Source organism: Camelus bactrianus, chromosome 9 (genome assembly GCF_048773025.1).
Source record: "Camelus bactrianus isolate YW-2024 breed Bactrian camel chromosome 9, ASM4877302v1, whole genome shotgun sequence".
NCBI classification, from domain to species: domain Eukaryota; kingdom Metazoa; phylum Chordata; class Mammalia; order Artiodactyla; family Camelidae; genus Camelus; species Camelus bactrianus.
This window is the reverse complement of record NC_133547.1, coordinates 2,143,544-2,158,093: the sequence shown is the minus strand read 5'-3', so window position 1 is coordinate 2,158,093 and position 14,550 is coordinate 2,143,544. Positions and strand designations below refer to the sequence as shown.

The window sequence follows — 14,550 nt, the reverse complement described above, 5'->3', positions numbered from 1 at the left end:
GTCCAGGCACGTAGCCACTCCAACGGAGGGCGCACGGAAAGCACATTCTCGGTTGTACAAGGTAATTTATAGCCATATTTTTAAACACCTGATGGAAGATCTCAATAAATAGCACAGAACTTTGGATGTCTCATCTCTCCGTCTGTCAGTTTATGTACGTATGTTCCTCTGTTTGTCTGCCTATAGATTACATGTGTATCAACTGTGTGTGTGTGTGTAACTGTCTGTCACCTGCCAGTCTGTCTAGGTGGGTATGCACCTATCCTTTCTGCCTGCCTGCCTGTCTGTCTGTCCATCTATCGATCTGTCCACCCGGCATCTGCCGTCTGTCTATCCATGCACTACATGTGTGTGCAGCTGTCTATCGCGTGTGCAGGTATGAAGGGGTCTGTCTGCCTCTGTGTGTATGTACATGTCCATCTGTACTGTCTGCATGTCTACATACCATTATAGAGCCATCATCTGTTCATCCATCCATCAGATGTGCGTGTATGTAAGTGCGTGCGAATCTCTCGGTCCACCCAGCGACTGACCTGCCGCCTGTCTCCGTGTGTGCCCGTCTGCCTATCCCACCTGCTTCCCTCCCTCCTCCAGCTATCTGCCTGTATACTGTGTATGGGTGCGTGCATGGATGCGTGCATGTGTGTATTTTCCCATCATCTGCCCACCTATGTGTTATGTGTGTACGTATCTGTTCATCTGTGACCTGTCTGTCTGCCTAGGTATGTATGCACCTGTTCATCTCTCCTATTTATCCATCATCTGTCTATACACTTCCCTGTCATCATCTGCTTATCAACACAGTATGTACGCATGTATCTGTCACTATGTATACGGATGTATCTGTCATCTGTCTCTCTGTCTGTTCGTGTGTTGCTCTGTCTGTCTGTCTTAGCCATTACCTATCCTTCTATCACTGATGTATGTACTATGCGTGTGTGTATCTATCACCTGTCTGTGTACCTATCATGTATGTGTGCATCATCTATCAATCGATCGATCGATGCCTCTCTGTGTCTCCCTGTCATCTGTGTGTGTACATATGTACATGTGTATGAGGATGTAGGCGCCTTGAACAGATGACGGTTTCTCCTGATGGAGTTTCCATGGGAAATGGAATCTGAGTGGATTATCTAAAACGGTTCATTTCATGGTCTTCAACCAATCGCTCCAGTCCCTGGGCTGACTGCATACCTGGGATTTCTCTGTATAAATAGAGGCCTGTGAGCTCCAGGCACAGACTGAGAGCCAGTCCCAGCCTCAAGGAGGCTGAAGACAAGAGGAGTCGAAGGAGGTAAGTTATGGGCAAGAATGGGTCCTGACTGCGATTGAAAATTAGGCAGACTGAGGTTTGTTTTAAAAAGCCTTGGCTTTCTAGTCACCGGGCATTCGCTCGGAGACCCTGTGAAAACGACGCATCTCCCCTGAACCCCGTATTGACTGCGCTTGGCTGCTGAGCCCTTCTGTGGACTGAGAGCAGTGTTTCCACACTCATGCTGTGGGTGGTTCATTTGTTTAAACAAGGGTTTCTGAACTGCGGACCTATGGACATTTTTGGAGAGATGATTTTTGTTGTTTGCAGGGAGGAGAGGGCTGTCCCTCTTTGACTTTGCAGGATGTTTCGCAGTGTCCCCCTCCGCTCCGCCCCACCTCCCCCTTGCCCAGGGTGTGACCACCAAAAGTGTCCCCACGGGCATTGGCAAATGTCCCCGGGTGGTGGGGGACAGGGTGGCAAAAACCACCCCCATCGAGAACCACTATTTTTTTTTTTAGTTCTTTTGGGGACAGCTAACTAGGTTTACTTATTTCATTTTTTTTTAGAGGAGGGACTGGGGATTGAATTCAGGACCTTGTGCATGCTAAGCTTGCACTCTACCACTGAGCCACACCCTCCCCAGGACCACTGCTGTAAGCCTCAACATCCACAGCCAGTAACAGTGTGCTGGGCGTGCCATCCGCCTCCTCTTCACTGATCCTCCACCTCGGTGGTGACTTTTATCGTCCCCACTTTATGGAGAGGTGGCTAAATCATCTCCTCAGAGATACCACAGCTAAAGACGGGGTAGAGCCTTGACTGCAAAGAACAATGAGCTAAGATAAGCTTCCTTAAATGGTGTGGGATAAGAAAAGGTAGACCACGATGGGTTTTAAGCAAACGGGCTACCTTGGAATTCTTCTGAATAGGATTTAGATTTTGAGGAGATTCCTGACCGTGTGTGTCCCACTCTTGCTTAAAAAGCACCTGTGGGCTTTGGACTCTCCACTGGGTAAAACTGGACTTTGAAGACAGGACCCGACAGCCACCTCCTGGTCCCATCAGAATCAGAGCCCAGGTTTCTGCACCTGGCGCCCCGTGGCTCCCACCCAGCTGGGCTGACCCCCCCCCCCCACCCGAGGCAGAAATATTGTGTGCCCTGCTCTGAATTCTTCCTCCTATGGTTCTGCTTATTGCTGTGATGTGAAAAGAACCCGAACTGATTACACATTCCCAGCGGAATCCCTGCCTCCTCCCACGTTTCCAGGAACATGAGACAGCTTTGATTTCGCAGGATTTCAGGACCTCAGGCTGTCTTTCCTCACATCTCTGTGTTTGCCCCCGTGCCTTCCCACCCTGCAGACACAGGCAGCTCCGGGGGACTGCCCCCTCTCCCAGGGTCTCCGTTCTTCTGGCTCTCCAGTGACCTTGCCCAAAATGGTCACCCCAGCTTGGTGTTCTCTTTCTAGACTTGCAGGATGATTCCAGCCTGCAGCAAGAGGAAAGGTGGGCTGCATTTTTTTTAAATGGAGGGACTGGGGATGGAACCCAGGACCTCGAGCGTGCTAAGCACAGCCTCTACCACTGAGCTGTACCCCCAACCCCCTGGGCTGCGTTTTTTTGTTTTTTCAAGACTGTTGTCCTCGGGAGAAATTGGATATCAGGAGACCTTCATAAAGTGGGTCTTGCCCGTGGAAGCTAGGAGTCAGATCTTATAAAAATCTTCTCTTTTAAAGTCTTGATTTCTGAAAATTTCAAAGTGCTTTGGATTTTGAATGCATTTTCTGGGATGAGGTTGAGTATGTGTAATCCACAGAGACAGAAAGTAGATTAATGGATTACCGAAGGTGGGGATGGGGTGGGGTTGGGAGTGGCCAGAAGATGGGAAATGACTGCGGGTGTGGGGTTTCCTTTAGGGGACTGAAAAAGATACAGAAGCTACACTGCTGACAGTGGTACAACACTAGGAGTGTACCTGGTGGCATGGAATTCCATGCTGCACAAAAGGGCGAAAATGTGAATTCTGTGCTCTTTTACCACCACAACAAAGTATCTTTTTAGGAGCTTAATTCTTGTAGAATTCTTTTGTGGCCTCCTCTTCCCAGCACAGATAAGTACCCTGGAAGGAACAAGGAAACACTTCGGGGGACAATATTAAGTTAATATATCCAGTGTTGCGCCACTGCATAGAATTCTCAGGTTGTAACGAGTTTTCTGTGTTTTGCTGCAGAATCATGACTCACAGGTTTACTTTGTAGTTTGTCTTGACTGTTGACATAAACACCAACATTACAGTTAAAGCCAACTGTTAAACCAACATTACAGATTGGAGGAGCATCACACGTAGTGAATCTCTTGAAAGTACAGTAGAGAAAACCCTTTCTGATTTATAGATGAGAAAACTGACTCCCATACTTGTACATGTAGAAATCAGAATTTAAGGGGACATTCAGACCTTTCCACCTCCTTTTCCTATGGAGGTGGATGTCTGAAAACTAACACAATAGATTAATGTCTTCCTTAAGAAATACTGAACCAGATGGGGCAGGGTGTCCAGTATTGGGATGAGGGAAGAGGGGACAGGGAAGGATGGATGAAGATTAAACTCTTGTGGTTCATTCCTGTTTTGCCCCAGACTTCTGAACAGTGAGTCCATCGCTGAGGAAGCCGGAGGAAATCCCTTTCCAAAGGTGTCAATGAGGCGCCGGCGCCTAGAAGCGTCTGCCCAGAGTCCCATGGAAATTTCTCCCATCACTATGGTGGAGGAAGAGACATTTTTCCGGGGTCACGGAAAACTCCCAGACTGCCCTGGATCAGAGTCGCCAGCGTCCGTGCCGTCCCAAGGCACGCTTACAGAAGAGCCAGACCGCGACCCTGAAAAGTGGCATGTTAGCTTCAGAACATTTAGTGGCTCAGAGGAGTCCGACCCCATCCAGGACCTGAGGAGACTCCGTGAGCTGTGCCGTCTGTGGCTGAGGCCGGATCTCCACACAACGGAGCAGATTATGGACAAGCTGGTACTGGAGCAGTTCATGACCTGCATGCCCCTGGGCTTCCAGGTCTTGGTCAGGGAGAGTGGCGTGGAGAGTTGCAGAGATCTGGAGGACCTGCTAAGAGAGAACAGAAAACCTAAGAAATGGGTGAGTAGGACCGTCCCGACTGGTTCAGCAAAGGGAGGGCTGGGGGCTGAAAGGGGGTTGAAGAAGATGGGGCCTGAGGGGCTGATTCTAGACCAGTGGTTCCCAACCCGATGTGAGTTTGCATCAGGCATCATCGCTGAGAGACGCTTCCGGCTGTCCCAACTTGGGGCCGGTTGCTCCTGTAAACAAATGATTCTCATAAAGCGTGCTTTTATGGGGTCGGATGCAGTTGGGACGGCTTGGGAGCTGCATTGTGGTCCTTGTAGTGAGACGGGTCATGTTTGACTCCCTCCCCACCCAGACCGTGGTCCACATACGGGGTAAGAACTTTCTTGTGCGAGACCCAGAAGTTCAGATGGCTGAAGCTGAGGTCAGTGACACAGATGACGAGAGAGAACTATTCAGGAAGCCCCAGTCTCCCATGAATGGCGTCCGTCCAGAAAACGGCCAGCAGGTAAGCGGAGAGCGGCAGGAGCGGCCAGGAGTGAAGGCACTGTCAAGGGGGCGGTGAGTGTGTGAGGCCCTGACATTCTTACCCCAGGGCAAGAATGAAGACTCATCCATCCTTGTCCCTTGGCCATGAAGCCTTAAGAGTTGGGAGACAAAAATTGTCTCAATGGGCTTAGCTCAATTTGCCACAGGTAAATGCAATCCCTGCTCAGTGCCTGATGGTCACTGTCCTCGAAGGAACTTCAGATTTCAGAAGATCGTCAGTCCCTTCAGCTGAGGGAGTCATTTCTAACTGAACCCATTTTGTCTCCCAGAAGACACTGACGAGTGTCTGGAGACAGTTGATTTGTCCAGATGGGAATGGGGGTGGGGGGGCTGCTGACTTCTAGTGAGTCGGGACCAGGGATGCTGCTCAGGGTCATTCAGCCATGCCCGGGACAGCCTCCATCACAAAGACGAATCCAGCCAAAGCATCCATGAGTGCTGGAGTCAGCAGGCCAGGACCCCGAGGGCTTTCCTTCCAGAGTCAGGGGCAGGGAGAAGTTGGGGCGACTCGGAGAAACTAATGCAGAGAGAATTCCGAGGGCCAGGGTGATGCTGGTCGGGACTTGACTGAGAGATGTGTTGCGGACAGATTAAGGAGTCAGGTGATGAGTGTCAGGGTGGTGGGGAGACCCAGGAGAAGTCAGGGCGTATCCTCCAAACTGTTCCTAGGAAAGGGGGGGTCTCAGATCCGGGGGATGAGCGGGATGGGAAGGAGGAGACAGCGCTCTCTTCATGGGCTAATTTACATTCAGATGGTTATTGACTCTGGTTGGCCCTTGTCAGGAAGAGAAAGCTCTCCAGCCAGAGACCACTCCTGAATCAGCTGATCTGGAGGGTCTGACGCCCAAGCGGAACGTGGAGGAGGACATGCTGGAAGACAGGAAAGAGGCAGGAGCCCTGCAGGCTCAGCCTGAGCTCCAGGAGGGTCCTGGTGAGTAGGGCGGCCCGCACTTCGGAGGAGTGAGTGCCTCCCTTCCCGTGGGGGCCCAGCATTACACCCCTCTGGGGCAGAGGTCTGGGGGCAGTGGGAGGGTTGGTTCTCCAATGCCAGCCCTCTCCTGCATTGCCTTTCAGTGCTTCCCACAACCCAAACACTCAGGTGGGCTGCTTCACGGGAAGGTGTCAGCGCACATCAGTGCTTGGTTCCAATGAGCTTGGGATCTCAGAGAAAGCTCCTCAGTACATGGTGTGCGCTGAATCCCCTCTCTCGGCAGATTCCGGGACGGCACAGGGCGGGAAGGATGCCCAAGAAGGAATGGATCTTCAGGTGGGGATGTGGCCTCCCACCTGTCTTCCAGAGAGAGAAGTTTCCACTCGGAGTGCACACAGAGGAGGCTCTCGGAGGAGTCTGAGACGTTATAAGCGAAAACGGGCCAACAGTCCCGCTTGCCCAGATGTGCGTCAAGAAGGAGCCCCATCTGTGGACACAGGAGAGGTCTCAGGACAACTTGGGTCCCGTTCCGTCCGTGCACCCAGCACGGTGGGGCCGCGCAGCCGTCCTGAGGGAGACGCAGCCCCGGCGCGCACACCGTATGAATGCAGGGTGTGCAAGAAAAGATTTCGGTATGAATCTCAGTTCACCCTTCACCAGAGGACACACACGAGAGAGAGGCCCTTTCGATGCAACGTCTGTGCCAAGGGCTTCATGCAGCCTTCGGACCTGCGAGTCCACCAGCGAGTCCACACGGGCGAGAAGCCGCACTGCTGTGACCTCTGCCCCAAGAGGTTCGCCCACGACTCCACGCTGCGTGCTCACAAGAGGGTCCACACCAGGGAGAAGCCCTTCCAGTGTGAGCACTGCGACAAGGCCTTCAGCCACAGGGGGAACCTCAACGTTCACCGACGCACCCACTCTGGACTCAAGCCCTACGTGTGTCCCGAGTGTCACGGCGCCTTCCGTCAGCTGGGAACCTTCAAACGCCACCAGAAAACACATTTCAGGATGACTCGCCAATGATTCTGTCCACAGGTCCACGTCCCTTCTGCTCCAAGAAGGAAATTCTGGATGACTGGTCACCTACACGATCCAAACGGTGGGTGAGAAGTTAAGAACTCCAGGAGGATCTGGAGCACAATGGGGTCTCCACCCTCGTGGATGATGAGGGTCCCTGAGTGATGACTTGGCTTTGGGATTGACTTTGGTTTTCTGCTTCGTGATTCACTCTTGTTTTCTCCTAAGTTTTTGCTTTGTGTTCTTCCAACGAGGGCAAGTCTGGCTGGTTTTGGCAGTTTATCAGGAAACCGAGGCTGCTGAGGACTGCCTCCCTGTTGAGCATTATTTCCTCGTCAGTCTGGGTGACCCGGGTAGGGCAGCCAGATTAAATGCAGGGTGTGCACTGCGGTCTGAATTCCAAATCAATAAAGGTGTTTCTGTCAGAGCACGCCGTGTGTGTCCCCTTCTTCCTGTGGTTGGGTCACATGGGGCCTTTATCCCGTGGACATAGGTCCCCTCTCTGCTCGTTCTGCTGCTGCTTCCCCGGGCAGGGAGGAAATGGAAGGTGCCCCACACCCATAGGACCTCACTCGCCCCCCCCGCTGGGGCACAACCTCTGGGTTCTCGCGCCTCCTCAGAAGCGGGTGCATCTCACGCTTTGTCTTGTCAGATGATTTTAGACAAAGTCTTTTCAGACTCACTTGCATAAAAAAAAGAGTAGGGGACCTGATTTGTTAAATCTGTAGACCTCTATTGCTTGACTTTGTCCACCTCTCCAGGCCAGGGAGAGAAAAATTCGCTAGACCAGGAAAATCAATCTAGTTGCCAAAAAATTTACAATCCATGAAAGTCGAAGATAAAGGAAATGCAATAAGGAAAGTCCACCACAAAAGCGGGATCAAGGCGCCTTGAACAAGTCACGGACTCTGCTGGTGGAGTTTCCGTGGGAAACTGAATCTTATTGGATTATCTAATGTCGTGGATCCCAAGGCCTTCCGCCAACTTAGTCGCTCCAATCAGTGGGCTGATTGGGTTACAGGCAGGACGGCCCCTGGACTTCCCCAGCTCTATATAAACAGAGGCCTGTCAGCTCCAGGCGCAGACTGAGCCAGTCCCCGACTGGAGGAGGCTGCAGGCAAGAGGTCGGAGGAGGTCCGTGCCGAGAGGGAGCGCCCACGGAGAACGCTTGGAAATCAGGACAGAAGGAGGCGGGCTTCAGGAAGAGTTGGCTTTCCACTCACCCTGCGTCAGCCGGAGGCCCTGTGAGCACCAGGGGTCTCCCTCGAACCCCACGTTAACTGGGGTTGGTTGTGGAACCCTCCATGAGAGGAGCAGTTCTCCCCGCTCCGAGGTGTGGGGTGCTTCATTCTGTAAGCAAGGGTTTCGGAACCGTGGCCCAGTGGACGTTTTTGACCACGTAGTTTTTGTTGTTTGGGGGACGGGAGAGGGTTGTCCCTCCGTGACACAGCGGCGTGAGTGGCCGCATCCAGCTTGGGGCTCCGCACCTCTCCCACGGCCCCCGGTGTGACCGCCGAAAGGGCCTCCACAGGCTTCGGCAGCGTCTCCGTGTGGGTGGCGGGGTGCAGGAATCACTGGCAGTTCAGACATTTCAACAGCCTTTTCCTACAAAGATGGATGTTAGAAAAATAACACAGTAGATTAACGTCTCCCTTAGGAAATACTGAGCCAGTTAGGGAAGGGTGTCCAGTACTGGGATGAGGGAAGAGGGGACAGGGAAGGATGGATGAAGATTAAACTCTTGTGGTTCATTCCTGTTTTGCCCCAGACTTCTGAACAGTGAGTCCATCGCTGAGGAAGCCGGAGGAAATCCCTTTCCAAAGGTGTCAATGAGGCGCCGGCGCCTAGAAGCGTCTGCCCAGAGTCCCATGGAAATTTCTCCCATCACTATGGTGGAGGAAGAGACATTTTTCCGGGGTCACGGAAAACTCCCAGACTGCCCTGGATCAGAGTCGCCAGCGTCCGTGCCGTCCCAAGGCACGCTTACAGAAGAGCCAGACCGCGACCCTGAAAAGTGGCATGTTAGCTTCAGAACATTTAGTGGCTCAGAGGAGTCCGACCCCATCCAGGACCTGAGGAGACTCCGTGAGCTGTGCCGTCTGTGGCTGAGGCCGGATCTCCACACCAAGGAGCAGATTATGGACAAGCTGGTGCTGGAGCAGTTCATGACCTGCATGCCCCTGGGCTTCCAGGTCTTGGTCAGGGAGAGTGGCGTGGAGAGTTGCAGAGATCTGGAGGACCTGCTAAGAGAGAACAGAAAACCTAAGAAATGGGTGAGTAGGACCGTCCTGATTGGTTCAGCAAAGGGAGGGCTGGGGGCTGGGGGCTGAAAGGGGGTTGAAGAAGATGGGGCCTGAGGGGCTGATTCTAGACCAGTGGTTCCCAACCCGATGTGAGTTTGCATCAGGCATCATCGCTGAGAGACGCTTCTGGCTGTCCCAACTTGGGGCCGGTTGCTCCTGTAAACAAGTGGTTCTCATATGAAGTGTGCTTTTATGGGGTCGGATGCAGTTGGGACGGCTTGGGAGCTGCATTGTGGTCCTTGTAGTGAGACGGGTCATGTTTCACTCCCTCCCCACCCAGACCGTGGTCCACATACGGGGTAAGAACTTTCTTGTGCGAGACCCAGAAGTTCAGAGGGCTGAAGCCGGGGTCAGTGACACAGATGACGAGAGAGAACTATTCAGGGAACCCCAGTCTCCCATGAATGGCGTCCGTCCAGAAAACGGCCAGCAGGTAAGCCGAGAGCGGCAGGAGCGGCCTGGGGGCAAGGCACTGTCAACGGGGCGGTGAGTGTGTGAGGCCTGATCTCTGGAGAGAGGTAGGGAGGATGCAGAAGAGGACGGGTGGACGTGGCTGCTGGAGTCACTGGGAGCCGTGGGTAGAGCAGAACTGGAACCAATGGCTCCAGGAATTCCCATGGATGCAGTCGGCCCCTAGACATTTTCCAGCCGCTGTGACCATAAAACCTCCCCCAGCTTTGTCCCTCTGTCCTGAAAGCACGCAGCCTTAAGAGTGGGGAGGAAGAAATTGTGTCAGTGGAAGGCTCAGGTCAGTTGGCCACGGGCAGATGCACTGACAGCAGATTTCCCGGCGGCCGCCGTCCTCAAAGACGCTTGAGGCTTGCATGGGAGGAGTCGTTCCCAGTCCCACCCACCTTGCCTCCCAGAAGACACTGACGAATGTCTGAAGACAGTTGATTTGTCCAAAAGGGGATAAGGGGGAGGGAGGCTGTTGACTTCTAGTGAGTGGGGACCACCGATGCTGCTCAGGGTCATTCAGCCATGCCCGGGACAGCCTCCATCACAAAGACGAATCCAGCCAAAGCATCCATGAGTGCTGGAGTCAGCAGGCCAGGACCCCGAGGGCTTTCCTTCCAGAGTCAGGGGCAGGGAGAAGTTGGGGCGACTCGGAGAAACTAATGCAGAGAGAATTCCGAGGGCCAGGGTGATGCTGGTCGGGACTTGACTGAGAGATGTGTTGCGGACAGATTAAGGAGTCAGGTGATGAGTGTCAGGGTGGTGGGGAGACCCAGGAGAAGTCAGGGCGTATCCTCCAAACTGTTCCTAGGAAAGGGGGGGTCTCAGATCCGGGGGATGAGCGGGATGGGAAGGAGGAGACAGCGCTCTCTTCATGGGCTAATTTACATTCAGATGGTTATTGACTCTGGTTGGCCCTTGTCAGGAAGAGAAAGCTCTCCAGCCAGAGACCACTCCTGAATCAGCTGATCTGGAGGGTCTGACGCCCAAGCGGAACGTGGAGGAGGACATGCTGGAAGACAGGAAAGAGGCAGGAGCCCTGCAGGCTCAGCCTGAGCTCCAGGAGGGTCCTGGTGAGTAGGGCGGCCCGCACTTCGGAGGAGTGAGTGCCTCCCTTCCCGTGGGGGCCCAGCATTACACCCCTCTGGGGCAGAGGTCTGGGGGCAGTGGGGAGGGTTGGTTCTCCAACGCCAGCCCTCTCCTGCATTGCCTTTCAGTGCTTCCCACAACCCAAACACTCAGGTGGGCTGCTTCACGGGAAGGTGTCAGCGCACATCAGTGCTTGGTTCCAATGAGCTTGGGATCTCAGAGAAAGCTCCTCAGTACATGGTGTGCGCTGAATCCCCTCTCTCGGCAGATTCCGGGACGGCACAGGGCGGGAAGGATGCCCAAGAAGGAATGGATCTTCAGGTGGGGATGTGGCCTCCCACCTGTCTTCCAGAGAGAGAAGTTTCCACTCGGAGTGCACACAGAGGAGGCTCTCGGAGGAGTCTGAGACGTTATAAGCGAAAACGGGCCAACAGTCCCGCTTGCCCAGATGTGCGTCAAGAAGGAGCCCCATCTGTGGACACAGGAGAGGTCTCAGGACAACTTGGGTCCCGTTCCGTCCGTGCACCCAGCACGGTGGGGCCGCGCAGCCGTCCTGAGGGAGACGCAGCCCCGGCGCGCACACCGTATGAATGCAGGGTGTGCAAGAAAAGATTTCGGTATGAATCTCAGTTCACCCTTCACCAGAGGACACACACGAGAGAGAGGCCCTTTCGATGCAACGTCTGTGCCAAGGGCTTCATGCAGCCTTCGGACCTGCGAGTCCACCAGCGAGTCCACACGGGCGAGAAGCCGCACTGCTGTGACCTCTGCCCCAAGAGGTTCGCCCACGACTCCACGCTGCGTGCTCACAAGAGGGTCCACACCAGGGAGAAGCCCTTCCAGTGTGAGCACTGCGACAAGGCCTTCAGCCACAGGGGGAACCTCAACGTTCACCGACGCACCCACTCTGGACTCAAGCCCTACGTGTGTCCCGAGTGTCACGGCGCCTTCCGTCAGCTGGGAACCTTCAAACGCCACCAGAAAACACATTTCAGGATGACTCGCCAATGATTCTGTCCACAGGTCCACGTCCCTTCTGCTCCAAGAAGGAAATTCTGGATGACTGGTCACCTACACGATCCAAACGGTGGGTGAGAAGTTAAGAACTCCAGGAGGATCTGGAGCACAATGGGGTCTCCACCCTCGTGGATGATGAGGGTCCCTGAGTGATGACTTGTTTTTGGGATTGACTTTGGTTTTCTGCTTCCAGAGTCATAGTTGTTTTTTTTTTTTTTTTTTTTGAGAACTTTTTGCTTTGTGTTTTTCCTCTTCTGATGAGTGCAAGTCTCACTGGTTTTCAACACTCATCAGGAAACTGAGGCTGCTGCGGATTTCCTTTCCTATTCGATTTTTTTTTTGCGTCATATGGTCTGCTGGGGTGTTTTTTTTAAATAATATTTTAGGACAGATTTCCTATTGATGTACCTCTCGCCCTCGGCCAAAGTCATGTTTTCCATGAGCAACAACACCTACCAGCGTCGTGCATTGGCTGTAATTAATCAACCAGCGTTGGCATGTCATTTTCACCCCAAATCTTTAGATCACATCCATGTTCACTCATGTTAATGTACATTTGCTGGATTTGTACAAATGTATAATACCCGTGTCCACCGTTACAATATTATGCAGTATAGTCTACAACTCGAAAAATAAAATTCATGACCATCCATATGTCCTGTGTTTTCATCTTCTGATTTTTGCAACCACAGCTTCCCCTTAGACCAGAGGACGACTGAGGCAATCTGAGGCAATCTGAGTCTTTAATTTAGCTCCATCGGCTTCCCCTGAAGGCTCTCTGAAGCCCCAAATGAAGGAGTGCCATGCTTAGGTTTTGATTTAGTAGCTCTCGGGTGGCCATGGGAATGTTCACTTTTAAAACAAAATTAGATTCACAGAAAGTTAAAAAGTAGTTCAGGGGGCTCTTGTGTCCCTTTCATCCAGTCTATTAAAAAAAATATCCTCCAAGTGGTACGTGGTCAACGCGTATAAACATGGAAAGGGAACAGGAGGACGGAGAACACAGGTGTCTGCCTTGTCCTCACGGCCTCCCACCCTCTTCTCTTCTGAACCCCTCCCTTCCGGCTTGCTTCTGCAACTTGCCACTAAAATGGCTCTTAACAGAGTGGACAGTGACTTTGGTCTTGTCGGGGTCCACAGTCATTTCTCAGTCAGTCCTCCTCGGCCTCACACTCTTAGAAGCCCTTGCTGAAACTGGCCTGTTGGTTCCTATCAAAATCCTTTGTCGGCTTGGCTTCAGTCACATGCTGGTCTGAGCTTCCTCTTTTTAACTGCTTTCTCTCCTTCCTGCTCCTCTGTCTCATAAGCTCCTTTTCTCCCAGATTTGTAAATAGCGGCATGCCTTTTTTGTGGGTAAAAAAACCCCATCAGATTGTTAGAATGAGTATTTTTAAAAAACATTAAGTAGCACACGGTCACTCTGCAGTAATTATAAAATGCAGAGAAAAAGAAAAAAAATCAAGGCTACTTTTTTAGTTTGTTTTGAATGGAGGTACTGAGGATTGAACCCAGGGCCTCCTGCATGCTAAGTCTGCACTCTACCACTGAACTATACACTCACCCCAAAGGAAAAAAATTAAAAGCATACTTTCAACACTCAGAGATAGTCATTGTTAACATGATTCATTTCCTTTTTAGAAAAATTTATTTAATTTTGCCTGCAGCCACGAAATTGTATTGGCAGTATTATAACGGGTCCAATTATATTTCTATTTAATTATATATGTACTTGTTAATTTGCTTCTGTAAATATATTTTTAAAAATCCCTGAGCTTTCTATCAGCTCCAGGAAATAGAATATTGGGAATAATACACACCTAAGTAGGCAGTTCCCTGGGACACAGCCGCCAGCCTCCTCACCTGGAGGAACCACCGGCACAAATTCTAAGTTCATCATTCCTTTACTTGAGAAAATAATCTTATTATATGTGCGTGTATGCCTAAGAATATGTTATTTCGTTTTAGCTCTTTTGATTGATTGATTGATTGATGATTGATTGATTGATTGATTGATTGATTGATTGACTGACTGACTGACTGATGCAAAAGGCTTTGTTGTTTCCATTTGGTCGAAGGCTCAGGAGGGGCTCCAGGGTGGTCACAGAGCTGCCCGGGGGCCGCAGAGAGGAGCCCCGACACCGGGGCCCCTCCCAGCCCGCTGGGCTCCGGAGGCTCGCGGAGGTTCTGAGCCTTCGGGGGAGACACTCCGCAGCGCAGCCCGGGGCCGCCCGCCCGCGGAGGCGGGTCGGGCGGGCTCAGCCCTTGATGCGCGGCACCTGCTCACCGAGGACGCGCGTCTCCGGGAAGTCACGGGGGGGCGGGGTCTGCGCGGGCGGAGCGCAGGGCGTGCGGACCGCGAAGGGCCTGGCTCGGGTCTCCCCGCGCCCCGGGGGCCCCGGTAGCGCCCGGGTGCCCCCACCCCCGCCCCAACCCCCCGCGCGTCCTGGGAGGGGGGCCGCCGCCCGCTGCTCCTCCGTCTTCAGCGCAGCTCGGCGCCCGGGCGCGTCTCCTGCGCCGATTCGAGGGGAAGGCGGCCCCCGCCCCCGCCCCCAGAGCCCCGTCGTCGCGGCGGAAATCGAGGCCCCGAGAGAGAGGCAGGTGCCGGGGCCGGCAGATGCGTGCCGACCTGGCGGTGGACGGCGGCCCCCCCACCCCCACCCCGGGGAGTCGCTCTGACGCTCCTCGGAGCGCACGGTTGGGCGGCGGTAAGGAGCTAAGCCCAGAAGCGGTGTTGCTGGGCCCGGAGGCCGTGATCGCCGAGAGGTTGGGTCCAAAGCTGCGAGCGGAAGAAAGCGGGGAGGGCGTGGGAGGCTGGAGGGGGGCGGCCCTGGCTCTGCTCTGTCC

At 53.3% G+C, this 14,550-nt stretch overlaps 2 protein-coding genes across 2 annotated transcripts; both read left to right on the top strand.

The window, feature by feature from the left end:
• Positions 1-3,807: 3,807 nt before the first annotated feature.
• On the top strand, positions 3,808-7,002 carry LOC105074504 (zinc finger and SCAN domain-containing protein 5C-like). Its single transcript, XM_074370828.1, has 4 exons — positions 3,808-4,395; positions 4,697-4,849; positions 5,641-5,821; positions 6,105-7,002. Exons 1-4 carry the CDS (start codon positions 3,952-3,954, stop codon positions 6,845-6,847), a joined length of 1,521 nt encoding a protein of 506 aa, XP_074226929.1. The 5' UTR covers positions 3,808-3,951; the 3' UTR covers positions 6,848-7,002.
• A 1,653-nt stretch (positions 7,003-8,655) lies between these two features.
• Positions 8,656-11,822, top strand: LOC105074505 (zinc finger and SCAN domain-containing protein 5C-like). The gene is made up of 4 exons (XM_045521799.2): positions 8,656-9,114; positions 9,425-9,577; positions 10,526-10,673; positions 10,958-11,822. Exons 1-4 carry the CDS (start codon positions 8,671-8,673, stop codon positions 11,698-11,700), a joined length of 1,488 nt encoding a protein of 495 aa, XP_045377755.2. The 5' UTR covers positions 8,656-8,670; the 3' UTR covers positions 11,701-11,822.
• Positions 11,823-14,550: the final 2,728 nt, after the last annotated feature.

Coding starts and splice junctions, on each gene's coding strand:
- LOC105074504 (XM_074370828.1), top strand. CDS start 3,952: ATGAGGCGCCGGCGCCTAGAAGCGTCTGCCCAGAGTCCCATGGAAATT. Junction 4,396..4,696: donor ACAGAAAACCTAAGAAATGG/GTGAGTAGGACC, acceptor CTCCCCACCCAG/ACCGTGGTCCACATACGGGG. Junction 5,822..6,104: donor TGAGCTCCAGGAGGGTCCTG/GTGAGTAGGGCG, acceptor CTCTCTCGGCAG/ATTCCGGGACGGCACAGGGC.
- LOC105074505 (XM_045521799.2), top strand. CDS start 8,671: ATGAGGCGCCGGCGCCTAGAAGCGTCTGCCCAGAGTCCCATGGAAATT. Junction 9,115..9,424: donor ACAGAAAACCTAAGAAATGG/GTGAGTAGGACC, acceptor CTCCCCACCCAG/ACCGTGGTCCACATACGGGG. Junction 10,674..10,957: donor TGAGCTCCAGGAGGGTCCTG/GTGAGTAGGGCG, acceptor CTCTCTCGGCAG/ATTCCGGGACGGCACAGGGC.